At 39.0% G+C, this 27,811-nt stretch overlaps 1 protein-coding gene across 1 annotated transcript in view; it reads left to right on the forward strand.

Moving 5' to 3' along the window:
• The window catches only part of LOC122813924 (zinc finger protein 665-like), a 124,885-nt gene that overhangs the window by 19,405 nt on the left and 77,669 nt on the right, over nucleotides 1-27,811 (forward strand). Inside the window, exon 2 of the mRNA XM_044086469.1 lies at nucleotides 8,708-8,803. Within this exon, the coding sequence (XP_043942404.1) occupies nucleotides 8,708-8,803 (96 nt within the window). The remainder of the gene's footprint in view (nucleotides 1-8,707; nucleotides 8,804-27,811) is intronic.

The raw sequence follows: 27,811 nt of genomic DNA on the forward strand, positions 1-27,811 counted from the left end.
TGCCTCCTTTGTGGAGTGGAAGAATGAAAGCAGATCACCAGATTTTGGGTACATAGGATTCAAATAGAGATCTATTTATTAGGATGCTGATGGGAAAAGCTATGGAGTCAGAAGCTATCTTAAGGAAGGTGGATGGAATGTTATCAGGGGCATTGGAGCAAGGCTTTAGTTTATAGAACAGTTTCTTTATTAGGTTGGTGGGTACTAGTTTGAGATTGAAAGAAGGTAGGGGTGAAGAAGGAGAGGAAGATTGATTTGGGGGGAGGGTTGTTATTAGTGAAAGTCTTGATTAGTTCGGCGATAGAGGAGGTGAAGAAGGAACTGAATAGTGAGGCATTTTCTGGATCAGATTTGCTGGTATCAGGACAGGGATTGTTTTTTGTACCAGGTCTGAGGAGAGTTAATGGAGTTCCAGAACTGTTTTGGATTTTTTGTGTGATTTTCTTGTAGTTTGATGTAGTAGGATTTTTTTATCCGTAATGACTAGTTTTTTGGCTAGATTTCTTAGTTGTTTAAACTTAAGGAACATATCAGGCTGTTTGTGTTTGTGTTACGCTGTCCAGGTTTTATCTCTTTGAAGCATAATCTTTTTTGTCTCATTGGTGAGCCAAGGGGTGGTTTTTGATTTGATTCTCTTTCTTCTTATTAGAGCTTGGGAGTTAAGGATAGTTAGGAATGTGGAGTTGAAATAGTCGACAGCTTCATCTAGAGGCAGAGTTTTTAGGGGGTTCTAGTTAGTTAGCTTCAGGGAGTTAGAGAAAGAATTTTGATTAAAGTTAGTTAGGTTACGAGTTTGAATAAAGTGGTGAGAGAGAGGGGAGGGGGGAGTGGCTCGAATGAAGAAGGCAGGGAGGTGGTCTCCTAATGGGTCAGGATTGACTCCATATTTTATAACTTTGTTAGGATGTGATACTAGTATTCAGTCAAGTATGGAGCCGGGGGGGGGGGGTTGATTTTGTTAGGTCTAGTAATGGAGTTTGTAAGTTGCGTAAAGTTGAATAGGTTGATAGTTATGGATGGATTAGAGTTATTGATTTTTTTTCCCAGTCAATGTTTGTATCTCCCAAAATAAAGGTTTCTAGTTTAATGTTAGATGAGGACCATGAGAGGATATCTTCCAGGGTACTGGTATTGTTACCAGGAGGAATGTAGAGGGAAATAATACAGATGCTTTTATGGTTGTTTATTTTTAGTATGCCAATAACTAGTTCAGCATTATTAAAAGTGGGAATGGTGTTGGGGTATGGGGTTATAGTTAGGAGGTTGGAGTAGATTAGAGCAACTCCGCCTCATCTCTTAGTACGGTCGGATCGGAGAGAATGAAATCCAGGAGGTAGAAACTCAGAGTCATTAATATGTGGTTTTAACCAGGTTTCAGAGATGGCTGCTACGTCTGGGGAGTTATGGGAGAGCCAGGCATGGAAGAGTGATGGCTTATTATTTAGACTTTAAGCGTTGATTGTTAGGAACTTGAAGTTTATAAGAATATTTTTTTTGTTGGAGCAAGAATAATTTGTAGAAGAGAAGTTTGGAGGAGAGAAATTTGGGCCTGGATTGGGGTGTATGTCACCAGCTAAGTGAAGGCAAGTAATGGTGGGGACATGTTTATTAGATTTATGTTTTGATAGATGATGCTGGTAGTGAGTTGGGTTTAGTTTGTAGTTGTTGTCAAAGACAGGAAAAATTTTTATTTTTAAGGGAAGGAGAGGGTGGGAGGGAATTAATGATGCAGCAATGTTGTGAAAGTGGGATGTGTGGTGGTGCTGGGGAGTCAGAGGGGGAGAGGGGAAATGAGAGTTATTATAGGAGGTTAGCTGGTATAGAAATAATAGAAGTAAGATGAAGGGGGAGTAGAGTAAGACTTTGGAAGGAAGGTTGAGCATGGTAGAGGGAGACAGTTAATGTTAATGAGAAGATGAGATAGGGGTGTGGTATGGAGAAGTAGGTGGGTAGGAGAATAGAATGGGGGAGTGTCTCCTAATAAGAAGAGGGATGGGCTAATACTGAGGAGTATTCTGATTGGTTGGGGAGAGGGGTTGGACTAAAGGGTTAAGGATAAGTCTAGGAGTAATGGGGGCGGTTATGGTTTGTATGTAACTGTAAGTTGTTACATACAAACCTACTACCATACAATTAATTGTATGTTTTCTTTTATATTTAACTTAACTGTAATATAGGTTTTAATTGAAATATAATAATTTAATCCAGGTTCTCTAGCAGCATCAGTAAATATTTGCCAAATAGTTTCTCTCTTACCCAAAAGGGCCTTAATATTACCACCACGTGGTCCCACAATGACCTGATCAATAATTGCAAATTTAAATGAATGAACAGCCCCATATAGATATATATATATATATAATGCATTATTTGTATCTTTGGTTCTAATACTACATAGGTGATCATAAATATGTTTCTTGAACTGTCATTAAGTCTTGCCTATATAGTATGCGGGGCATGACATACACTTTGCTAAATAAATAACATATTTACTATTACAGTTACATTACCTAAAGTGTACATAAGTCCTGTTAATATTTTCCAACTTTACCCCTTCGATGTCCAAAATCACAGAATATTGTTTACAACAACCACATCTGTTTGTATGTTTACTCAGCTTGTTTCTAACCTTAACTATGGGTCCTAATTCAAGTGATTTCTTTAAATTAGTTCCCATTTTATGAACAAACATAGGGCTATAGCCCAGAATATTCCTGACCTCTTGATCCACTACCAAAACATTGCAATTCTTCCTCACTATACTTTTTATCTGATTTACATATGAATGAATATTGCAAAACACACGCCCTATTAAATTGCTTTGTCGGATATTCCGCTAATTTCCCTATGTTTGTGTCTATATCTATCCCTGTGCCCAGCAATGGAGGGTATTTTTTCCCCATTCATGAACTACAGAATTAGTAACGTCGTTGAGCATTGCCATAGGGTAACCCCTACTTTTGAACATAGATTTAATATAATTAATTTCTTCTATCATATTCTCATAACCAGAGGTCATATGGGCAGCTCTTATACATTGTCCCTTGTAAATATTTTTCATCATGGATCTAGGGTGGTTACTAGTGTATTCCAAGTAACTGTTGGAAAAGGTTTCTTTTCTAAATATTTTAGACTGAAATCCTTGACTAGAATGATATATATAAGTATATACGATTCATTATTGTTTATATGTGTTCTGATGAAGTCAACTTTTATGTGGATGAAAGCGCTTAACATGGAGAATTTATATGTGATTTATTTGTTTCATTAAACACTTAATTTTTCACCAGTCCATGCATTGGCTATACTTTTGAAAACATATCTCTGTTACTGTTTCTTTTGTTCCAGCTGTTCTGGTGTGCTTTTTTTTTACCATACCCCCAAATTTATCATACTCATATTTATGCGGTTTTACTACTAATCTCTTGTCTTTTTCATTTATCCACTTTAACACTTTGTATAAATTTAACGTAGCTTCATATAGTACTGGGTTATTTAATCCTAAAACTCTTTCCTCTTTACTTACATACAAAACTCCTGCTTTTAATGGGTTTAATCTAGAAGTCTGTATAAATGAAAAAAGTGAAAACATTCCTTTTCAAATACTGTTGGCAGCATAAGTACACTTGTATATGCTATTTTCCTATCAGTACTGATTTTATCAAATAAGCCCTTTTTCTGAATGATAACTTATATGTTCTCTAGAAAAGACAGGTTTATTTCTTCTATTGTTTTAGTCCATTGAATTCTACTTAGATCTTTGTTTCCAAATTTGATACCTAACAGAGAAATTTCATTCATTGTAAAATGTATATCCCCCTATCTTTACTACATCACATCAACCTTTACTTTTCTCTTTATTTAAAGCCATCCCTATCACTTCTGGACACTAATTTGTACAGATTATTACTTTGTTTTATCATATTTATTTTTGCAATTGCTATAATGTCATCTGCGTATGTTAACAGAAATTGTATTCCTAACCCTTCAGGTGTTATACCCCGCCTCCTTCATTTTGTAATTTATTTAATATACTGTCACATTCATAAATAATGCAGAGTGTACAACTCATTAGAGATCTCTGTCTTATACCACTTTTCAAATGTACCTCTTGGCTTAACCAGCCATTTAAAAGTATTTTACTTTGTTATTACTGTATGCTGGCATACATAATTTCCTGTCATTCTAACTTATCTTATTTCATTATTACCCATAAGATTTCTTGTCCTGTTTTATCAAATGCCTTATTTAGGTCTCCGACCATGATTTTTTTCTTCTTCTATTCATAATATCATCCACAGTTTCTCTATGAATAATGATTCTTGACAACCCTTCCCCTTTATCCTATAGATACTATCTTCCATAATATTTTCCATGTTAGTTTCAAATTTGTTTTGTATTAATTTCATAAAGATCTTGTAATCATTATTATTCAGTACTATTGGTCTACAGTTTTTTTAATGGCCTTCTATATTCCTTCCTCCATATGAATTTAATTATTTCATTACATAATTCTTAACCTTCATTTAACCATTCATTCAAATTCTTTAAAATAGTTTTTGTCAGTCCCTTAAATCCTCATATATTTCATCTGGCCCTGTAGCTAATCTGTATTTGTCCTAATACTTTAGCTAGCTTATTTAAAGAAATCTTCATTTCCATCTTTTTATTGTCTTTTTCTGTTAACTTTTTAATTCCATGTTTATTTTTGCTACCTTCTTTTTTCTTTAAACATATCTTGTACATATTGTACTTATTACAGTATATTCATCTTTTCTTGAGTTCTTTCTATTTCTCCTTTTACATTTTATTTCTGTCATTAAACTAACATCTTCCTTTACTAATCTGCTTAAGTAATTCAGTATGGCTTCTCTTTTTCCTTGTAAAAAAATCTTTGCTTATATAATAATAATTCTTGTATTTTTCTTGATTTCTTTCATATAATTATTTTTCGTTGTCAAAATACTTATATATAGTGAGAGCATCAAAAAAGAAATCGGAGATGTAGGAGATCAGTTTGGAAGTTGTCTTATGGCAAGAGGTGCAAATAGTTGGAACTTCAAAGTACAAGTTGCAGACATAGGAAATATATTCCCATATGAAATACAATCACTTCTAAGTATTTCTGGCAAACCATTGAATGAAATAAAAGTTGTACAGAAAAGGCTGTTTGTTCCAACAAGGGCAAATTAAATGGAAGTAGTTATTGCATTTAAATGTCTGTAGGGAATTGAATCTTGTATGGTGACATTAGGAATAGTCAGATTTGTGAAACTGATGTCATTCACATGTAGTGAGTATAATCTTATTTTGAATTCTACTTTGTAGACTTGAAAGGTCTATAAAATGATTTCAGAATGTTGTCAAGTATGTCACATAAGAAAATTCAATGAATGAGGAAAGACTGACATTGCCCTTTTTGGTGTAAGATAATGAAAGGTGTTTTGGGGGAAAGTTTAGTGGTGATGGATGTTAGAAACTATGGTGCAACAGTGTAGTCACACCTTTAGTGCATGACACTACTTATAAGCAGTTCTTACTGAACGATATTTAAAAGGCATACAATTGGCTATGTAATGTTTTACTAGACATAATATAACTACTGTAATATCTGACCATGTTTTAGAATTTTACACAGTTTTAAAGGCCATTATCACAGTACAAATACAGAATCAGAAATATTGAACCTGTGTTTAATAATAAAAAGCCACTGGGTTTTGAAAAGAGCCTTTAGGTCAATATGCATTTTAGATGTGTACTTGCAAAAATTTTGTGAATTAATTTATTTTTTTCAGTTACTGCCTATTTTGACATTAAAGCACTGTTTTTGTTTATCCTCTTTAAACTGAAAGCTGATGTCCAGACATGCCTCTGTTACTTAAAATACAGCGAAATGCTAAGATTGTCTGTGTGTGATAGTAGTAACAGGTGAACCTCTGTGGAGAATGTTTACTCCTTGTACACCAGACAGAAGAGGAGTAAATTTGTTCCACTATTCAGGAAATGTAAAGAATTAGGGGTGAAATTCAAACTGCTGTACCCAGCTATCTTCAAAATGTCCTTCTCTGGAAAGACAATATCATTTTTGATAAAGTATATGATAAGAAGTTATTACAAAAGTTTGTCCAATGAAATTTGAGCTGTGAAACAAGAGATTGTTTCTTGTTCTTCTGGTAATAAAGACTACAAAGAGACTGTGCCAGTGAATCATTTTCCAATGTTTCAATAGAAAATGCTGGAGAGAAAAAAGGCATGAGAATTGACTAGAAGAATCAAGAGTACATTTGAAATGAAGCACATACAGGGTTTGGGAGATGGAGATGAACAGGAATAAAACCAGTTAACTTGAAAATTGACAAATGTGGGATTACAAAGTACAAAGGTGTAATTATATTTGTGAAATATGAAAAGAAAATCTTGTAATATTGAACTTTGGGCTTGTGGAGGACTCTAAAGCATATGTCCTACTTCATGTTATTAATGTTTGGAAAAATACTTGTAGAGGGAAGAGGCAGGAGAAGGTTGAGGCAGGAGAAAGTTAACTGTAAATAAAACTATTTTTTTGTTAATAGTACTGTTTTTATAGTGTATGATTTTCTTTGCATGCTATAAAGTAATGTTTTCTCAGTTATTTTTAAGTGTAGTGGGGATACTATTGTAAACAGGTGCTCCTGCTTTTTTCTCCCTTCTTTCAGAAGAAAAGTTTTGTTAAAAGACCGTGATGAAAGAAAACGTAATGTGCTTTTTCTCATTCTTATGTGGGGAAATAACTGGATTAAAGCCCTTAGCTTGATCTAGTAACATGTTTTAAGAGAAAGCAAGTAAATGAAAAAGAATATTGAATAGAATAAGGCTTTCTTCTATCAAATAAATGTATGCTTATTAGAAATTTTGTATCTGGTCCTTATGTCTCTATGGAAACAATCTAATTGAGAAAAAGTAGCTAGAAAAAAAAAGAGAAATTGGATAGGTAGTAATGTTCTCTAAAAGGATTCAGGTGTTTTCCCAGCTGGGAGAACTATAAAGATAAGACAAAACAAGAAAGCACTGAGTAGGAACACAGGCTGCACCATGCATTTTAGCATGGATAACCTTTCTTTTAGATTAACTCAGTTATGTGGGTGTGACTGTCAGTTTGGGACATTTGTTCCTATTAGGAGGGTAAAATGTCAATATTTGAAGATATGCATAGTTTTGTGTGTTAGTATTAGGTTAATCGGTTTTAGGTGTTTTTTTTTTGAGGGCTTTTAATAAAACAAAAAAAAGTTTTGTAAGATGTGACACTGGCTCAAATGGATATGATAAGAAACAACTGTATAAAAGTTTAACCTGCCAAACAGTGTATGCATGTAACACGAAAGCTGGAACTGGACATTTAACAACAAGGCTGTTATACATAAAAGGTGGGAATAATAACTTTAATACAATGATGCTTTCTGTAATGTCTTTAAATGTCAATGGTCTCACAGATAAGTACAAAAAATAAAGAGTAATGAACTATATTATAGAGTGCAAATAGCCATGCAACAGGGGAGACACTTGGAAAGAACTGAACATGTGCATTTGATAAAGAAAGGTTTTCAGGATGGTTATTCAGTGAAATACCTGGGACAAAGGAAAACAGGAGTACTTGTATGAATTGTGAGAAGAGCTCCAATAGTGATAGAAGAGAATAAAAAAAGATAATAATGGTAGATTTGTAGTACTAAAGGGCTGCTGACAAGGGCAGAGGTTTATACTGGTATGTATTTATATTTTACCCAAAACTGCTATAATGGAGGTTATGAAAATTTTGGGAGAAATAATCCACTTTTAGCAAGGAATATTACTTATAGGTGCAGACTGGGATTTAATTTTTAGCAGTGAAAATGTGTCTGGGTGGCCTAGAATGGAAAGTATAACAAAGGAGGTTAGACTCTTTAAGAAATTTATGAAAATATTTGGCATGGGTGTGAATTCAGTAATAGGAGTTTGGAGTGAATTTACATGTTATTCCCCAAGATACTAAAACTGGCCTAGGTTAGATAGAATTTATATTTCACAGGAATTTATATTTCACAGGAAAGTGTGCATTTAAATAAAGTCTTGATATGCACCCAATAACGATTTCAGATCATGCTTCAATAATTTAAATAAAAACACAGGGTAATGAAATAAAAATGAGACCCTGATGCTTTCCCACCTATCTGTTGAAAAGAGAGGATTTTAAGGAATGGGTAGTGGAAATTAGTAAGGAGCTATTAGAGAAGATAGAAATTTCTTCTGAAAATATAGTTAAGGAGTGGGATAAAATTAAAGAGCCCCTCAACTGTTACCTGATTCTGTTGGTGGCTAGATGACAGAGGAGATTGTTTTCCACGGTTTTACTTCTTAGTTTTTGTCCTCTCTTGTAGTTATATAATAATGATCACTTCCAATTTCAGGGTTTATCCCTCTTCTGAACTTTGAACTTTAGATTATAGGATGTGTTCATTATATGTGGTGTAATATTGTTCATAAAATAAATACCAGTTGCTCTTGACCATAATTTGTGGTTCTTAACATACACACCACTGTCTGCATATCTGTCCATTACACTCCTCTTTCCAAATAAAGTTTAATAGACAACTATGTATTATGTGCCCCCCCCCCCCAGCATATGTAAAGTGATTATATTTTGCTGCTCTTATTTATTTACTTATTTATTTAAGTTTATTAAAATCTACAGGACAAGCTGAACGCATCTTCATCATCTCTGGAACTAAAAGTCAAAGATCTTAAAGATGTACAAACCAAGAATGAGACAGAATTCCTGGAGGTACAAGTAAGTAAATTGTCTATGTTTTGTTCTGGATGTTTTCAATACAAGTAGTCTGCAGCAAAACTGCAGGAAGTAGGCATTGTGTTTCATAGGTCCACATTATATTACTTTAAAAATAATTTCATGGCATATTACTGTTAACTGGATGTATTTAATTAGAGTATGTGAACTATTTGTTGGTTTTGCTGTAGTATATTTTTATGGTTTGGGGCAATGTTGAAAACAATTAGACATTTTGAAAGCCTAATGTATCATGAGGTTATGGTGAATGAATCATGTTGACTGACTGAATATTGTTAACTCAAATATTAGTTGAAAAAGACCAAAAAAAGTAAAAAAAAAAAACAAAAAAAACCCCCCACTTTCAGTGAGCACTTTTTTGCAGGGGCAGAAGCCTCTTTGCAAGTTTCCACATGGGGGTAGACCCCTACACCCTTCTCATCATATATATATATATATATATATATATATATATAGAGAGAGAGAGAGAGAGAGAGAGAGACTAGTGGGGGGAACAGTGCAACTGCAAAGGTAGCCAAAAGTTGTTTTCAGCAATGACAAATGGACCAAACTGCATTCAAACAAAACTTGTTCTGTGGAATGACAGATCTGTAGTTCTTCAGTGAAGAAATGATAGTGGTGTTATGAATAACTTATGGGCAGATTTACCCCATGAAGCACCAGATCCCAAGAGGTCTCTCTAAGTAATCCTTTACTTTTTTGAATGCCATCTCATGCTAGTATCTACCCCAATATTAGCTGTGCTCAATGGGTCCACTTTAGGAACTCTGCTCAGGATGTGACAAATGCAAACTCATCAATTCAGACAGACTGAGAAAAATTGCACTGAACTTACCAAGCAACAATCATATTTTTCTTACTGTTATTTTTCCTAATGTTTAAACACAATGTTATTTCTTCTGGACAGAGTGTAGAGTTTTTGTACACCATCCTGCTATACTTTGACATTTTTTGTTGAAATAATTGTTTCTCAGTTTGCATTCATCAATTTATATAGTTAACCAAAGCCATTTACCCACTTTTATTTCTGAAAAGAATAGTCTGAAAGAAGTTTCTTTAATACATGGACATATGGGATATTGCTGGCAATCTGTTTTTTTTTTTTTTTGGAACTGATTTCAAAACATTCAGAGCATGTTTTTCTAGGATTCCCACTTCCTATTTAGGGACTGTTCCCATAAATGGAATGCAGCTTCCTATAGAACATGATTTTCATAAACCTTTGATGTGAAATTCTGTTGTGACATAAACTAAGAAAGTTTGGATCCTGAAAGAGGGAATTATCTGAGGAGTTTTGCACTCATTGCATGTTTTCCATTGCTGCTTCATTCTAACACAAAGCACTGGATATTTTTCTAGAACTGGGACAAGTCTAAGTTCAAAGTAGTATTATCGATTGTTCAGTCACTTGTCTTACATATGGAGTTTGGAGTTGACTTTTTGGTCTGAGTGCTTAAGTCTGGAATTCATTTCCTGTGTGTCTTCTAAAACTGCAAATGATCCCAAAACCTAGTGATCTAGTGATTGAGAAACAGATCCCTGCTACAAGTAGGTCATAAATGCTAAACAAATATTGTAATATCATCAGTATATGCACATACATAGGTGCAGTAGGATTATAGAGGCTGGAAACTACAAGACAATAGGGTAGGACGTGGCAATAATTGGTAACAAATTGCACAGAAAAGACAGAGTAATAAGCAAGTCAGGAGGAGATGCTAATCTGTTTATTTAAAATTGTTGACCTAAGCATAGAACCAAACCATCTGAAACAACTTCACAATCAACATGGAAGAAAAACAAATGAGAAGTTAGCAAAAACTGATTAAAAGAAAATGTTCAGTGGCTTAAAGGAGAGTAATACAAACAGTAAAATTAGCATATCAAATATGATAGTTGAAAAAGTTTAAAATGTAGAGAACACTGAGCATTTGATAACGTGCTAGGAGTCTTGTGTTATTAAGCTGATGTATGCACTTTATTTTATGTAGATAAGTTAACATGAATAAAAAACAATAATAGGGATGACTGTAATTAGTGATACAGAGAATAGGCAAGTTGGGATAGAATTTACTGGAGGAATCTGGCAGAAGAACCAAGGTATTGGGAACAAATAATTAGAGAGGGAAAGGTAATATTATGGGAAGAAGACAATACAACATTTAGACTATAGTTTTATTTAAATTTAATAACTGGGTATTGTCCAACTGGACAAAAAGCAGAAGTCCATTTTCAGTGGAGACCCAGGGTGAAAATTGCCCAAATACAGTTACAAACAGTACAAGTACAAAAAGTTTATAACAAGTAAAACACAATACATAGTTCAATAAAGATCATAATGTACTCATAATTACAAGTAAAAGCAACTTAACATTTCTTTTATTGGTTTGGTTTCTTTGCCAGTTTTCTCCAGTAAATTCCAGCCCCCTCTTGCTTATTCTTTGTACCCATAATTGCAGTCATCCCTGTCAGCAGAATATCCTTTCTCCATTCCCATGTTGGTTTAGTTCTTAGAATACTTTCTGTTACTTTATAATAGTCTGTATGGCTAGTGTTGTTCTCCTTAAGGATATGCATCCAAAATCCTAGTCTTTCCTTATTTCTTGAGCTCCCCCCCATTTCATCATTATTTCTTTCCACTTTGAATTATAGCTTTCTGCTTGAGCTACGTATTGGTGCCTTAACTGTGTGCTCTGAAATACTCCTTCAAATCAGATAATCCCAAACCACCTTGTTCTATTGGAAAGATCAATTTATCCCACTTGACTCTTGCTCTCTTCCCCTCCCAGATAAAGTGAGAATGTGAATTTGAGACTTTATTAATACATCAAACCAAATATGTTGTCCGACTGGTATGATGTGAACCAGTTTCTCAATAAGGTAAGAAGTGTTTAGGTTGAATATTTAGACAGCTATTTAGTTTTGCTTAAAATTTGGTAACTATGCAGGCTTGATGCTGTCTGTTGTATTGAGTATACACTTTGTTCAGTTGGTATTATTTTGTAATGAGATTTTTGGATTTTTAAGTTTTAGTATGACTTTGAGATTGTTAGTGAGGTTTTATTAGTTTCACTCTTTGGGCTGTGTTGTTTTGTTTATGGATGTCATATTTAGCAATATATCTGGGTGCTTTGGCCAGAGGATAGCTTAGGTGGAGTCTTCTAGAAACTGGCTGAGTTTTCTTACTTTAAATGTTAAACAGTAAACTAATCCAACCAAAGTAGAGTAATTAATTATTTAAGGAACTGAAGCCCTGGGTTGTAGCATTACAGGAAGCACGTTTAGATGGGCAGGAACAGGCCATGTTAATAAGAGGCTATGAGGCCTATGAAGTACTGTTGATTGTTCTCGGTTTATAGAGATAGAGGATATGTTACTTGATGATTATGGCTGTTATGTTGAATTTAAATGTTTTATTGGGATGACCTAGCTTACTGCTTATAATGTTTATTTGCTACCGGGTGCTTCACAGGTAGAATGTCATCAAATGTTGAGAGAACTGATAGCATTTTATTGAGGTCTAACTATATTTCCTGATGACTGGATTTGAGTAATAGCTGTTCCAGAAGTAAGAGGTGACCAAAGGGCTTATTATAATTCTGTGACTAGGAAGATTTGTGAAATTGTATGCCAAGGCTAATTATGAGCATTACTGATGTCTCGTATATTAAATCTGGGTTTTAGCAGTTGTGCCTATTATTGTCATAAATTGAAATCAAGATCTGCAATATATAAGCTGTACATTATAACATACCATGCTACTTGGACAAGGATGAACAAGGATATAAAAACTCACCCACATGTAATTCCTAATCTTGTACCTTTGGTATTCTGCACCCATTGGCTATGGCAGATTTAGAGAAGCACTGACCTTTATAGAATAATTTAAAAAGCTAATACATACCAGACTGGATGCACATGATTTAATAGCTAGTTTTCTGTTTTGAATTTAATGGTAAACTGGAGAAAAAGGTAAAAATTCATACCAATGAGTTGTGGTGAAAGGGACAGTATACCGTATGGTATAAATGGAAGAATCTAGAAGAGTCTTGGATTAAGATCTATCGATGAGAAGTGAAACTCATGGGGAAATAAAAAGCTGAACCAGGAAACTGAATATGTACTGAATAGGAAATATGAATTTCCCCAGGAAGCTTTGAAGTGTAGTTATTTTTAGAATTTCCCAGTAAGATGGAAGACTGAAATGGTCACTAAGCATGCCTCTCAACCTCTTAGTGCAAGAAATCTGGGCAAAGCCTGACAAAATGGGGGCCAAAGGCCCAAAATAGGGACATATTTTAAATATTGATGTTATAAATGTAGAAAGTTGATACAGTAACAGAGTTTGTGTTAGCATACATTTTCCTGAAGGATTTGAAGTCTGAAAACCATATGTATGTCATTATGTAGTGACTTCAGATCATCCCCATGATTTGCCAGAAAACCATAGATTTTATGAGGAACAGACCAAAAATATGAAGTCAAATTCTGACATTCTGTGAAAATCTGGACAGTTGAGTGCTATGTATTACATAAGGAAAGTAGAAATCTTTATGTGGGGATCTGGTTGTGATTACAGATATGTTTCATGAATATTTTCAGATGTTGTATAAACCTTAGTATGGAGTTAGTATCAATACGTAATTAATATTTGTAAGGCTCAGAATTATTGCAACAAGAAGAACAAGCTGATATTGTAACAAGACCTAAGACTGACTTGAAACTGTAGTTTTATTGGCCATTTTGTGTCAATTCCAAACTCTTTCATCTTCCTCTCTTAAAACCTGGTTGCCTCGTGGTTTTGGAGTCTTTTCAGGCTTGTTGGCTGTTGGTGAAGCACCCACCAAGAGGAGAAAACGCTGAGAGAAGAAAGGAGCCACTTTTGAGATTTTAAGTATTTTTCCTCTGTTTATTTGTTAAGTTTTTCTGCATAGCCGCCTATTTTGAGCATTTTCTGGCTTGTTAAACTTGATTTCTGCATTAGTAACTGTATTTAGAGCACAACCTATAGCTGTTTACTGAATTTCCTGTTTGCACTTATTTTTAAAATCGTTTTTTTCTCAAAACTTGCATTTTATCTGTCTTTGGCATAGCACTCTTGTGTTGGGTCATTTACTGCACTCTTATAACTTGTTGATACTTGTGAACCTCTGCTATCTCTGAAAAAAACAAAAAAACAAAAAAAATCTTGCTTTTTTCCCACTTTTCTGAGATTTAAAAAAGTTCAGTTACAGGCTTGCTGTTCTTGAACTGTTTGTAAGTTTCTTGGAGGCCATTTTTTGCTTGGGCTAAAGGGAAGTCTCTCTGTTGATCAGTGGCAGTAAAAAAATTGAGCAGCCTGCCTGCCCCTGTGGGAGTGGTTACTGACTTGAAACTGTAGTTTTATTGGCAATTTTGGGTCAATTCCAAACTCCTTCATCTTCCTCTCTTAATACCCTCTTTTGCGCGGTTTTGCATGTTTTTGTGCATAGCGCAACAGCGGGCAGCGCCGCCTAATTGGGTTTAAACTATTCCTGGCTCCACAAAGTCTGCTCTTCACTTTTTCCCTTAGAGCTGCTCTATCTCTCAATTTAAACACCATATTCTCATTCTAAGGCCCTTCACTGGTCCAATTAAGTAATCCTACAAGTTAGCACTATTAAACCATAAGCACTACTTACTCTTATACTCTCTACGATTACTCTGTCCTCTATAGGTCCATCTTAAATTCAGTTTTCCTATATTACTCTAGCATGTCCAAAGGTCAGTCAATGGTTTCCTCTCCAGTCCAGCTGGTGAATCTGGGAATTTTGAGGCAATGTTACAACTGTCTCATGTACATGGGCAACCCTCTCCTCCTCCAAACAGGTTCAAATATATGTGAGAGATGCAACTATTTAGCCAAACTGGAGGCTGAGCTCTCTCATCTCAAAACTGGTGTAACCAGTCAGGAGGAGAAGGTAACCTCACACAACACAATTCCAGTATCACATAGTCCCACTACATCAGCGAACCAAACACATAAATACACAAAAACATACTCGGAGGCTCTAAATAAAAATCTACCTAAGCAACAGAGACCTCCAAAGCAGACATCCAAGCAAACGCTACCTCAAAACAAAACACGTACAACACATAGCCCACAAAGTCAGTGTGCCAAGCAGCCACAGCCCTTAAGGCTGAATAACACACCTGATACTCTTGTAATAGTTGACTCTATTGTCAGACACACTGACGTCCCGCTCACCAGGCTGAATAAAGAGAAGGTCACGGTGAGCTGCCTGTCGGGTGCTAGGATCCGCCACATAACGCAAGCACTCAGGTCACTCCAAAGCAAATACAAATATGACTCAGTCATTGTACATGCTGGTGTGAATGACCTGAGATGTACCTCCCTGGACTACATGAAAAGAGAAATAGAGGAGCTCTCTGATCATGTAGCCCAGGCTGGTATGACCCTGACCTTGAGCAGCATCTTACCCTCACCTAGAATGATGCCACAGTACAAAGACAAAATGATAGATTTTAACAATTGGTCTAAAATTTTGGTGTCATTAAGAGGGGATCCAGTGTCTGTCAGACTGGGATGACATGCTCGACAAGCCACGTTGCTTTGCTAGGGACGGCTTGCACCTGTCACCACTGGTCTTTCAGATATTGGCAAAGATTCTTGCCACCCCCATAGTGCCTTTTTTAGGCAAGGCTCAAAAGTCAAACCCACCCCCATAGACAGCACAAGGAACAAGAAACTAAGGGTAATGCTGCTTAACGCCAGAAGTCTTAACCTCAAGATGCACGCACTCAAAGCTCTCCTCAGTATGGAGAACATCGATATCTGTGCAGTGACAGAAACCTGGTTCAAGGCTCCAGAGAGTACCCCAGCACTACCAGGCTATACCTCATATCATGCCTTTCAGCCCCAAAACCCGGACCGAACCACAAAAGGACGGGGAGTTTCCATATTTATCAAGGATATCCACACCTCCAGGGTTAGTGGCATTGCACGAAGTATTGGAGACCATCCATGTGCAACTAACAGTGGGCAAGACTGCTTTTCAGTTTATAGCATCCTACAGACCACCCTCTCAAAGTCAGGAATCCCACTAGGCTTTCCTGAAAACATTGGAGAACATGAAGATCTCTCCGAACACCATTATATTGGGCGACTTCAACTACACAAACATTGACTGGAGCACTACTCAAGCCCCAGCACCTTAGCCCAAAGGTTCCTGGAAATTATAAACTCAAATGCTATGGAACAACTAGTCGCCACTCCCACAAGAGGGGACAACATACTAGACCTGATCATTACCAACATGGGGACTCTATGCTCCACACCAGAGGTATATCCCTCATTGGTAAGATCAGACCATAAATTAATTTCACTGGATGTCCACATCCCGACCCCACCCCCAGCCCAGAAAACCACAGTGAAAAACTTCTCAAAAGCGAACTTCTCACTTCTCAAAACCGAAGTGGAATCCTTCAAGGCCCCAGAGCCAGTGGAAACTATGGCCCAAACTGCAGTATCCTATATAAATGCATTCTACGGACATCTCCAGGAATGCATGGATCATGCTATCCCAAACAAAACCAAGACCCAATCATCCAAAGGCAGGCGTCCAGTCTGGTGGACCCCTGCCATAAATAAACTGTACAACAGAAGGAGGAAGCTACTACATGATAGAGCAAAATCCCTAATAGGGAAGGCATCTCTGATCAGTACTAGCAAAAATTTACGATCCCTCATAAAATCCTCCAAGGCCAGCTTTGAGAGAAAAATTGCACAGGACACCAAAGACAATCATAAGGCTTTTTTCATTTATGTTAGGACCCTGGGATGCAACTCCCAGACTTGTTCTGAGTTGATTCTAAATGACAAAAAATACACTGAACCCACAGACATCACCAATATCCTGGCAGACAGGTTCAGTGCAAACTTCTCCACCCCCTCCCTCCCAAAAGAGCAAGTATCTATCCCGGCAGAGGGCTGCCTCCCAAACATCTCTGATGCTCAGGTGAAGGCTGCCCTCTCCAAAGCAAAAAACACTGCTTCCATGGGACCAGATGGCATCCCAGGTTGCGTCCTACATGAACTCCAAGAGGAACTAATCCCTCAAATAAAACAGCTATACAATCTCAGTCTCACTACAGGATATGTGCCCACAGAATGGCGTACAGCAACAGTGGTCTCACTCCACAAAGGTGGAGCCTCTACGGACCCTGGAAACTATCGCCCCATAAGCCTGACTGGCTTAGTCTGCAAGGCTATGGAGAGGATCATCATGGAGCTCATAAACAAAGACATTGGGGACCTACAGACACTAGATCCTACCCAGTTCGGCTTTGTCAAGGGCAGATCCTGCCTTTTGAACCTGGTTGACTTCTTCAAAACAGTCACCAAAGCCATAGATGAAGGGAAGGTAGTCCACACAGCCTATCTGGACCTTGCAAAGGCATTTGATGCAATGCCCTACTCGGGCATCATAGATAAGCTATCCAGCTTAAATATAAACCCCTATGTCACAAGATGGGTCGCAAACTGTCTCAAAGACAGAACTCACAGAGTGAGAGTTGCTGGAGCCATGTCAGACTCGAAACCAGTCACAAGTGGCATCCCACAGGGTTCTGTCCTGGGACCACTCTTGTTTTCCATGGTACAGGCAAACGTGGGAGTACTATGGCTCACCAAGTTCACAGACGACTGCAAACTGGGCGCCATAATCGACTCTCCAGCTGAAACAAACATCCTTCAAAAAGGTCTCACAGAGACAGATAACTGGTGCCAGCGCCATGGTCTAAAGCTAAATGCCAAAAAATGTATAGTCATACACTTTGGCAAAAACAATGTGCCCACAAATTAGCACATAGGCAGAAACCCATTAAGTACAGAGAAAGTTATTAGGGACCTGGGGACCCAAGTTGATAGCAATCTCTCCTTTGAAAACCACATTGCCAAAGTGGTTAGAAAGACCTTCTACATAGCCCATCTCATCACGAAGGGTTTTACATCTAGATCAAGAGAGGTAATTGTGCCCCTTTATTCATCCCTCATCAGGCCCATCATAGAATACAATGCCCCTTTTGGGATGTACCTTACCCGACACCTGCAGCAATTAGAAAGACCCCAAAAGTATCTCACCAAGAGGATCAAGGGTCTCAAACAGATGCCATATGCTGCTCGGTTAAAAAAACTCCAGCTCTACTCAGTTGCATACCGCCTACTTCGAGGCGATCTATGCCTGATATACAAAGCTATGTCAAATCCAGAATTAATGGACATGCACCACCTCAGTAAATCTAAATCCCTTAGAGCCACACGCTCGAGGGACTTGAACCTCAGCACAGAAATAAATAGAACTTGCTGGAGGGACAGGTTCATACCTAGAGGCTCCCTTCGCTCTGGAATAGAATTCCAGTTCATGTGAGGCAGAGAACCTCACTGAATCTCTTCAAGAAGAATCTAGATAGGTGGATGGGGGATCATAGGTTTGTCCCAGGGATTACTCCTGCATCACTATTAGACAGAGGCACAGTAAACTAAACCTTAAAAAGGGCACAGTATACTCAAATCAAGGGGTGGCGTAAGCCATACAGAATCGGGCTAGGCTTATAATTGCCCCAGGGCAGATAGCCTAGTATGAACCCTGAACCTATGAACCTATGACCCTTAAGGAAGCATGACAAATGCAACACCTGCAATACCCACAGAGATACTTTACAAAAAGGATACAAGGCCTAATCAACATGTCCTACATGGACCTACTCAAAGCCCATCACTATACTAGGTATCCTACAGACTGCTAAGAGGTGACCTGTGTCTGGCATACAAGGCATCCTTTAACCCAATACTGATGGATTTACTGCACTTCAGCAAGGCAAGTGTCAACAGAAATACTCTTATCTAGGTATCTAAACCTCTTTTGCAGCATCAACAGAATGGTTTGAAGGGAAAGGTATATCTTGCAGAAGAATACCACTGCTGTGGTTCAGACTCACCATACACATAAAACAAAGTTCCTCCCTGTCCATTTTCAAGTGCAACTTAGTTCTGTGGATGGAAGAACAGAAAATTTACCCCAGGAATGGCCCCTGTTCTACTAATGGACAGAGGCATCTCCTAAATGCTTCAACCCATGCATGGGTCCCATCCAATTATCTAATGGTATGATCCCATTTAGTCATTAGAGGTAATATAATTACTGACCATGGGATGGATAAGGCCAATCTATAACCAAATGTGATAGGTTATTTTCAGCACAAAAAGGGAAACTGGCTAGGCTTAAAATGGCAGACAAGGACAGCTGGCATAGTACTTATCTATGAACTTATGAGCCTATTGCTGGGGGTGCAGCAACGTAGGCATGATGAATAACCCCAGACAGTGATCGTAACCAAAGAAGTCTTAAGGATTCATAAAGACAGGGTAGCTCCCTTAACGGAACAAGGGTTGAACATGGCTAGGCTTGTAAGAGCCCTTGGGCCATTAGCCTAGTAACCTCCTATGAATCTGTTAATAAAGTACTAAGAAGATTCCTTCCTGAAAATAAATAACAGTGACTGTTACTTATAAGTAGGGTAAGTACTTGAGTATAGCTCCATCTTTCAGGCCCATTTCAGTTTGGAACCAAGATGACAAGTTTGCATGTCCTATATTATATTCTACTGTATTTAACCCACTTTTTGCTATAATTAATTGAGAATGCTTAGTGCGGGTTTCTTGGTGGGAAACGATCCTTTGATAATGTTTTGAAAATGAGACCGATAATGAAAATGGATCAGGAGGAGCAGAAGGATTTGATTTATAAACGCTGAAACACGTTTAGTCATTTTAAATGGTATGCATGTTAAAGATTCTACTGACCTTCAGGTTTATTCTGGATTTTGTGGATACTGTATGACAATATATATCACAGAGACAAAAGCTAAGACTCCTGCCCGGCTTTCAGTGTTCTTTATATTAAATACAACTTTGTATATCCATGATTGTTTCTAGAATTCTGAAATTTTCTTTGCTATATTTCATGTACCTACTATGAGTTATTTCACCTGGGCCTGTGTTTGAGAATGGTCAGTGATTAGTGCACTACCTCGGTCAACAAACATAAATAAATATAATAAATTTAATAATGTAACCAGACAAAGGCTCTATTGTCACTACTGTTGTTTGCTATTTGTCTCGAGCCTTTGGCAGCAAAAATAGGACAATTGGATTTACATTGTTGTAAGGTTAGGGAGAGAAAAGGTGAAGAGTTCATTGTTTGTAGATGATGAGTTGATACATCTCACAAAATTAGACCTGAATATGCCATGTCTTTTTTGACTGTTTGAATAATTCTGTTTTTTTTTTTTCAGGGTATAAAATAAACATAAGGCAAGGGTGATCATAGTAAATTATTGACTATGTTAAGTTCTCTTGAATGAGTTTGTAATTTTCTAGGAGGTGATATATACTAAATACTCAAGAATTTGGTTAGACAGTATGGCTGAAAGCTCTGTAACATGAGTTCATAGGTTCATAGGTTCATAGGTAGGTACTAGGCTATTGGCCCTAGGGCCTATATAAGCCTAGCCAAAAAGGTACCCTGGCTTTCGCCACCCAAGAAAACTGTTTTCCTGTGCCCCTTTCAATCAGAGCCACAGAAGTGATCCCTGGGATGAATTTCCTATCTCCCATCCAATCATCAAGATTTTTCTTCAAGAGTGCTAATGAGGAGCTTTGTTTGATGTAGATAGGTAGTTTGTTCCAGAGTATGGGAAATCTCTTGGACAGGAATCGATCCCTCCAGCATGATCTGTTTATTGCTGTGACAAGGTTTAGGTCCCTAGAGCATGTAGCTTGGAGGGATTGGGATTTCTTTAAGTGGAGCATGTCCAACAGCTCTGGGTTTGACATAGCTTTGTATGTTATCGCCTCTGAGTAGGCGATATGCGATGGAGTAAAGATGGAGTCTTTTGAGACGGTCTGTGTAGGGCATCTGTGTGAGGTCAGTAATCCTCTTTGTGAGGTATTTCTGCAGCCTTTCCAGTTGTTGTAGATGTCTTGTGAGGTACATACCAAAAGAGGGGATGTATTCTATAATGGGTCTAATGAGTGACGAGTAGAGGGTGACAATGACCTCTGTGCCACATAGAAGGATTTCCTGACTACTGTGGTGATGTGATTCTCAAAGGAGAGACTACTCTCCACCTGTGTCCAAGGGAGCCCGCAGGATTTTTTGCAGGGGGGTGCAAAACCGAGCCCCGCCCACACAGCCCCGCCCCTCCCTGTGCAGCCCCACCACACACAGCCCCACCCCCCACGCAGCCCCCCACATACACACACAGCCATTCCAGTGTCCCATTACTTGGCTATTTCTCCCCATTTGCCACAGACACTGTTCAAATCTATCAGTATGCATACTGTCTTATGCTTTACTTCTACAATGATTACAGAAATTTGGATTTAATTTACAACTTTTATTTCAAATTTTATAGCAGAAACACTGAGGCACGCATTTCACATTTGCTAAACAAAGCAACAGTCTTGCAATGAAAACAGACTTAGCATTAAAACTTCTCTGCTTTTGAAACTCACATTGATTGAAACAGCATTGAAACCCACATTCAAAGAGAATGCATCTGGGCAGTGGCAGCCTGGCAGGTTAAGTTTACCTTTGGGCTGTTTTCAAAGCATATCAAATGCATACATTTTTAGGCCCATGCAAAAGTATGGTGATTCATGTTCCTGATAATTGAATTATATCCCTTGTACAGCACCTGCACCACCTGTTAGAGTGTATTTTAAATTTACAGTTTTTAACATTTTCCAGTAAGCAGTGAAACAATTCAAAACATATGAACCAGTAATGACAAACTGCCTAGGTCAGAACATTTCAAACATAAAATGCCACTCAAACTTCTATCATTATAATCCACCGATATTAGTCCATATGCACACTCTCTGCAGTCTGCAGAAATCATCTGAATTCCACATTAAAAAGATCTGAAACTAATGGAGAGTTGCTATAAAAAGTACAGTTTTGTACCTACCATAAATGTAGATGTCCGATAGACATGCAACTGCAGTCATAACATGTGGGTTGTCCTGCCTCAGGCAGCCCTCGGTCATCCGGATTCCAAAGTCTGGGTCCGACGTCGGCTGATGTCGCATTTCTCTCCGATGTCAGAGTGGCTGGAGTACATAAGCATCAGCCGACGCCATTTTCTTCAGTGTTTCTTGCCCCAGATGCCAGGTGCCCTCCAAGGAAGGCTGTAATCAAATGGGAAGACAAAAACAGGATTCCAAACAAGTAAATGAGCAATAAAACAAATACACCATAACAGATATCCCCAGCTAAGAGTAACAGGGATAGGAGTGGACCCTAGGCATAGAGGGGTATGGAGGGAGGGAAAATCCGACTGCAGTTGCATGTCTATCGGACATCTACATTTATGGTAGGTACAAAACTGTACTATATCCTTCAAGAATGCAACTGCAGTCATAACATGTGGGTAGAATACCATAGCTTAGCTGGGGGAGGAGGAATGCTCTAGGAAAAAGATGGTGTGGCAATCAAACCCTGCAGGACTGCCAAGCAAAGCCTGCTCTGGATCTGGAGTATAGAGGGAGATTGTAGTGTTTGGAGAATGTATGCACGGAGCTCCATGTAGCAGCTTCTAGAATGTCCTTGGTAGGCACCCCTCTTAAGAATGCTGTAGAGGTGGCTGTAGCTCTGGTGGAATGTGGTCTGACATTAGCTGGAACAGTCTTTCCATGAAAGGAATAACAGAATCTGATGCAATGTCCAATCCATTTAGAAATAGTCTGTTTTGAAATTGCTTTTCCTTGGACTGCAGGGGCGTAAGCTACAAAAAGTTGTTCAGACTTCCTACTGGCCTTTGTTCTGTCCAGGTAGTATCAAAGTTGTCTGTGAATGTCCAAGGTATGCAACAGTCTTTCCCCCTTATTCTCAGGATTGGGGAAGAAAGCAGGCAGATGAATGGCTTGATTTAAAGAAACCCTAGAAACCACCTTTGGCATAAAAGTAGGGTTGGTCCTTAATGAAACCCTGTCTATATGAAAAATGATAAAGGGTGGTATTGCCATTAGGGCCTGTAACTCTGAAACCCTTCTTGCTGAGGTAATTGCCAACAGGAAAGCTGTCTTCCATGAGAGAAATTGCAAGTCAACTGAAGCTGCTAACTCAAATGGAGGTAGAGTCAGTTTTTCTAAGACAAAATTGAGGTCCCAGGCTGGCACTGGGGCCTTTCTTGGCAGCTTAATGTTCTTGATTCCCCTGAGGAATTGCCTTAGTAAGGGGTGAGAAAAAACAGGAGGATCAGTGTTGTATCTAGCTGAAATAGCAGATGCATGTATCTGTATGGAAGAATATGAGAGGCCGTTCTTTAACATATCTGCCAAATATTCCAAGATGAGTGGGATGTTCAACAATGATGCATCATGTCCCTTGCTGGTATTCCAATTGCTGAATCTTTTCCACTTTGCTAAGTAAACCTTTCTGGTGGATGGTCTTCGAGCCTCTGTTAGTATCCGCTGAACTTCCTTGGAGAGAGATAAGCTGAAGTTATTTATGGGATCTCCCAGGCTGTTAGCTGCAGTGTCAGAAGATTTGGATGCAGTGTTTCGAAATTGTGTTGAGTCAGAAGTAGAGGCCACTGGGGGAGGGCCCACCTCCTGGTGTGGCATATGCTCTGTAGTAGTGGATATCAGTGTTGTCTTGGCCAGTCCGGAGCTATTGTGATTCCCTTGGGCTTCTCTGCTTTGATCTTTAGTAATACTGAGGTCATCAGTGGCAGAGGTGGGAATGCATAGATTGCTATGGAGTTCCAGTTGAATGAGAGGGCATCTATTTTCCAAGCTTTTGGATGGTATGTCCTTGTGCAAAATTTTGGTAGAAGATGGTTGAGGTGAGAGGCAAATAGGTCCACTTCTGGCTTGCCCCATGTTGAAGTGAGTTGTCTGAAGGCCTTCGGATGTAACCTCCACTCGTGTGGATCTGTGAAATTCCTGCTTAGGCTGTCCGCCAACACATTGTCTTTTCCTGGAACAAACTGGGATTGTAACTGGATGTTTAGGCTCAGTGATTTCTCCCAAAGCTGCATTGCCAGTCTGCAAAGGGGGTAAGAGTGGGTGCCCCCCTGCTTGTTTATGTACCACATCACAGTGGTGTTGTCTGTCCGTATCATTAAATGGCCTTGCTGGAGTTGGTGTTGAAAGGCCTCGATGGCATGCATTACTGCCAGCATTTCCTTTTGGTTTATATGCAGATGTGTTTCCTTTGGAGACCATTGTCCTTGTATACACCTGCCTTCCATGTGCACCCCCCATCCAAGGTCTGAGGCGTCTGTAGTCATGGTCTGTGTTATCTGTGGTTTTTTGAATGGCATACCTGTGTTTGCCTGGCTCACCGAGGCCCACCATAGGAATTCCTTTTGTAGGCATGGAATGAGTTATGATTGTCTCCAAGTTGTTGCTGTGTTGAGACCAAATGTTTTTTAGGTACCATTGAATCTTTCTCATGTGTAGTCTTGCTAATGGAACCAGGAGAATGCAGGATGCCATGTAACCCAGGGCCTGTAGGAATCTCCTTGCAGTCATCTGGGTGAGTTTTGCTAAACCTTTGAAGTAATGAGTTAACTTCTCTTGCTTGTCTTCTGTCAGGTAAGCCATCTGAGAGGCTGTGTCTAGTTTGGCTCCTAAGAAGATTATCTGCTGGGATGGCTGCAGTCTTGACTTTTGGAAGTTGACTGTGTATCCCAGAGCTTGAAGTAATCGTATGACATAATCCAGGCTTTTTGTCAACATCAATTTGTCGTCCGCTTGTATGAGGCAGTCGTCCAGGCACGGGTAAATTTGTATACCCTGGAGCCTGCAATGAGCAATTACTGAAGCCAGGCATTTTGTAAATACTCTGGGCAGTAGATAAGCCAAATGGCAATGCTGAGAATTGATAATGCTCTGGCCCTGCAAGAAATCTGAGGTATCTTCTGCAGCTGTGTCTGATAGGGACATGCAGGTATGCCTCCTTGAGGTCCAGAGTAATCAGCCACGACCCTTTGCCCAGCATGGGAAGGAGTTGCTGTAGAGTCAGCATTTTGAACTTTGGTATTATGAGAAAGGTGTTTAATGCGGACAAGTCCAGTATTGGTCTCCACTGAGATTCTTTTCTTGGAACAAGGAACAGTCTTGAGTAAAACCCTGGTCTTGTTCTTGTTGTGGAACTCTTTCTATTGCTTTCATTCGAGTCAGCAGAGTGATTTGCTTGATAGCCTCTGCCCTCTGATTTTGTGGTAGGTTTGGCATGCCTTGTTTTCTTGGTAAGGTATGAAAATGAAACCTGTACCCTCGGTCTATAATGTCCAAAATCCATTTGTCCTTTGTCAGTCTGTGCCAGTTTTCTGCAAACAGAGATAATTTTCCGCCCAAGGGAGCTTCTAGTTGTTCCCTGGTAGGCGGTAGTAGAGGAAAGTCATTGAGATTGTGGTTGTGGGGCAGGTGAAACCCCTGCGTCACTTCTTTGGTTTCCAGGCTGCCATTGTCGTCCCCTGTAAGGGCCTCTGTATTGGCCTCTTCCTCGGCCACGTCTGTTCTTACCCCTTTGAAACTTTTCTGGATTAGGAAAGGACCCGTTTTTTGAAGGCCAATTCCTACTGAATCTGGGGGGTTGAACCTGGAGGAAATCTTTCACAGTCTGAACTGATTTTGCTTTTTCTTCGATGGTCTTTAACACATCCTTAGCATTTGTACCCAAAAGCTTGTTCTTTTCCAAAGGTGCATCCAGAAGTTTTGCTTTTACATGATCTGGTAGAGGTTGATCTTTTAACCAAGCATGTCTACGAATGACTGCCCCTGTCATAGCTGACCTACATGAAGCTTCCAGTGCATCATATCCACACTGCAGGAAGTGATTGCTTACTTGCTGAGTGTTATGTACAGCTTCTTGCAAAGTCTTCCTGTCTAAAGGATCAGGAGTGGCTAATGTTTTTTGTAAATCTTCTAACAGATAATCCTGATATTGAACATATGAAAAAGGCAATTTAAAGCTCTCATAGATAAGGTAGTGGATGTGTAAACCTTTTTGCCCCATCTCTCTAATGACCTAGCTTCCCTGTTGGAGGGCAAAGGATTTTTTGAGGGGGAGGCTGAAACTCCTTTAGGCCCCTGTGAAATAGTTTCCAAATCAGCAGTATGGGCCCTGAATAAATGGGAATGAGTTTCTGGGACCCTGTAATACCTGTCTGGCTTGGCTGGAGCAGGAGGAAGAGAATCAGGGGTAGCACTAGAGTCAGAATACAAATCATCCAGAACATCAAGTACAGGAGGAATAGCTAAGGGCCTGTGCTGAGGCTTCTTAAGGAAAGTCCTAAGGCGTTTCCTAGAATCAGAATATTCCTGACCTTGCCACTTGAAATGTTTCCTCATGGTGTGCAGAACTTCCCCAAAAGAAATATCCTCAGGAGGGGAGGCCGAGGGGATGGAATCTTCTGCATCTGAGTCCTCATAGGTCTGGAAGAGCTCTTCCTGGTTATCTGAGTGGACAGAGCCCTCAGAATCTTCATCTGAAGGAGTAGGATCAGAGGGTTCAACCCGGGTCCTTTTATCAGGAGGAGGCTGGGATCTTCTCTCAGGATGGGCCTGTGAACCTCTAATCATGGAAATCAAATCAGCAGCCATGGACATAATTTGTGTCTCTGGAGTCGGCTGAGGTAAGGATTTAGAAGTAATATGCTTTGTTTTGCTGGCTGCCTTAGCCCTAGTGTAGGCCTTAATAGACATTATGGAGTCAGGCAGGGAGGATCAGCCTGACCATCCAGAGGGTGAGGTGTGCGCTTGGCCCCATCTCTGCAGTTGATCCCTTATGAAAGCAGGGCATACAAAGGTAGTGCTCTCTGCAAGGGCAGGCAGGATACTGACCGAGTTGCATGTGAAGATGTGGCCAATACTCACAAATAGGGTTGCCACCTTTTCAAATGTCCAAAGTGGGACATTTTTGGTAGAAACGCCAGATTTTGCAGAGCAAAACATACCCATAGCCAGTACAAAGGACAGAACTTCACTTTGCCTAAATAAAAGCTTTTTCTTATGCATTTTAGTTGCTTGTTCTGTTTCTTATAACATTTAGGTGTTTCAGATACAGAATAACTGCTTTATGCAATGGATTACATAAAATATAGGAAATATTTTTGTCCTAAAATCTCAGGACATTTGCCATTTTTTCAAGTTTTTTGCAGGACACAACTGTCTAAAGAGGGACTGTCCCTCGCAAAGTGGGACAGGTGGCAACCCTACTCACAAACTGTTTGCTTCAACTATTTCACCCTGTTGGGCTGCAGGATGAGGATTAGGCCTTACAAAACAGACTTCTTGGTAGCACTAGCAGACTGCAGTATGGCATTCCTCGGTGTCCTCATCTGTCCTTGATATCATGTTAGATTTTTCCGGGGGTCAAACTACATTTACTAAAGCTGGTGGAGGATTAGGAGAGGCACTAAGTGGAGATGATGGTCAGATGTGACCAAAACTGTGTTTGTTAATGTATCATATGTTAGCGAGCGTATATATTTTTGTTAATGAGATAGCTGAGCTGGTTCAAAGATCCATTTCTGTGACTATCTGGGCAAAAGGCACGGTCATAAAAGACATTAGAGCAGCCAGCAGTCAACATAAAGTAAAGTAGTTAACTTCATAAATTGGTCGGTACAATCGATCACACACACTCCATCTCAGTAAGTGCGCCACTTTTGCGTTTTGGCGCCGTCAGTCACACTGACTGTACAAAAAAAGTGGAGCAACCAACCTACCTTCTTCTTGTACCAACACAGACACGGTCACTCACTAGTCACCACCACCAGTCCAGTCCAGTCCTTCCACCACACGAATGACACGATAGTTAGGAATAGCCACCAGGAATCGATTCAAGATCTTCCACCGTCCACCTGCAGACTGCAGTCTTATAATGATGCGGTATAAATTTTGAGGAGTTTTGTCACGTCAGTCCGTCGTCAATT

Source organism: Protopterus annectens, chromosome 10.part0 (assembly GCF_019279795.1).
Source record: "Protopterus annectens isolate FY-2018-M chromosome 10.part0, PAN1.0, whole genome shotgun sequence".
Taxonomy (NCBI): Eukaryota; Metazoa; Chordata; order Ceratodontiformes; family Protopteridae; genus Protopterus; species Protopterus annectens.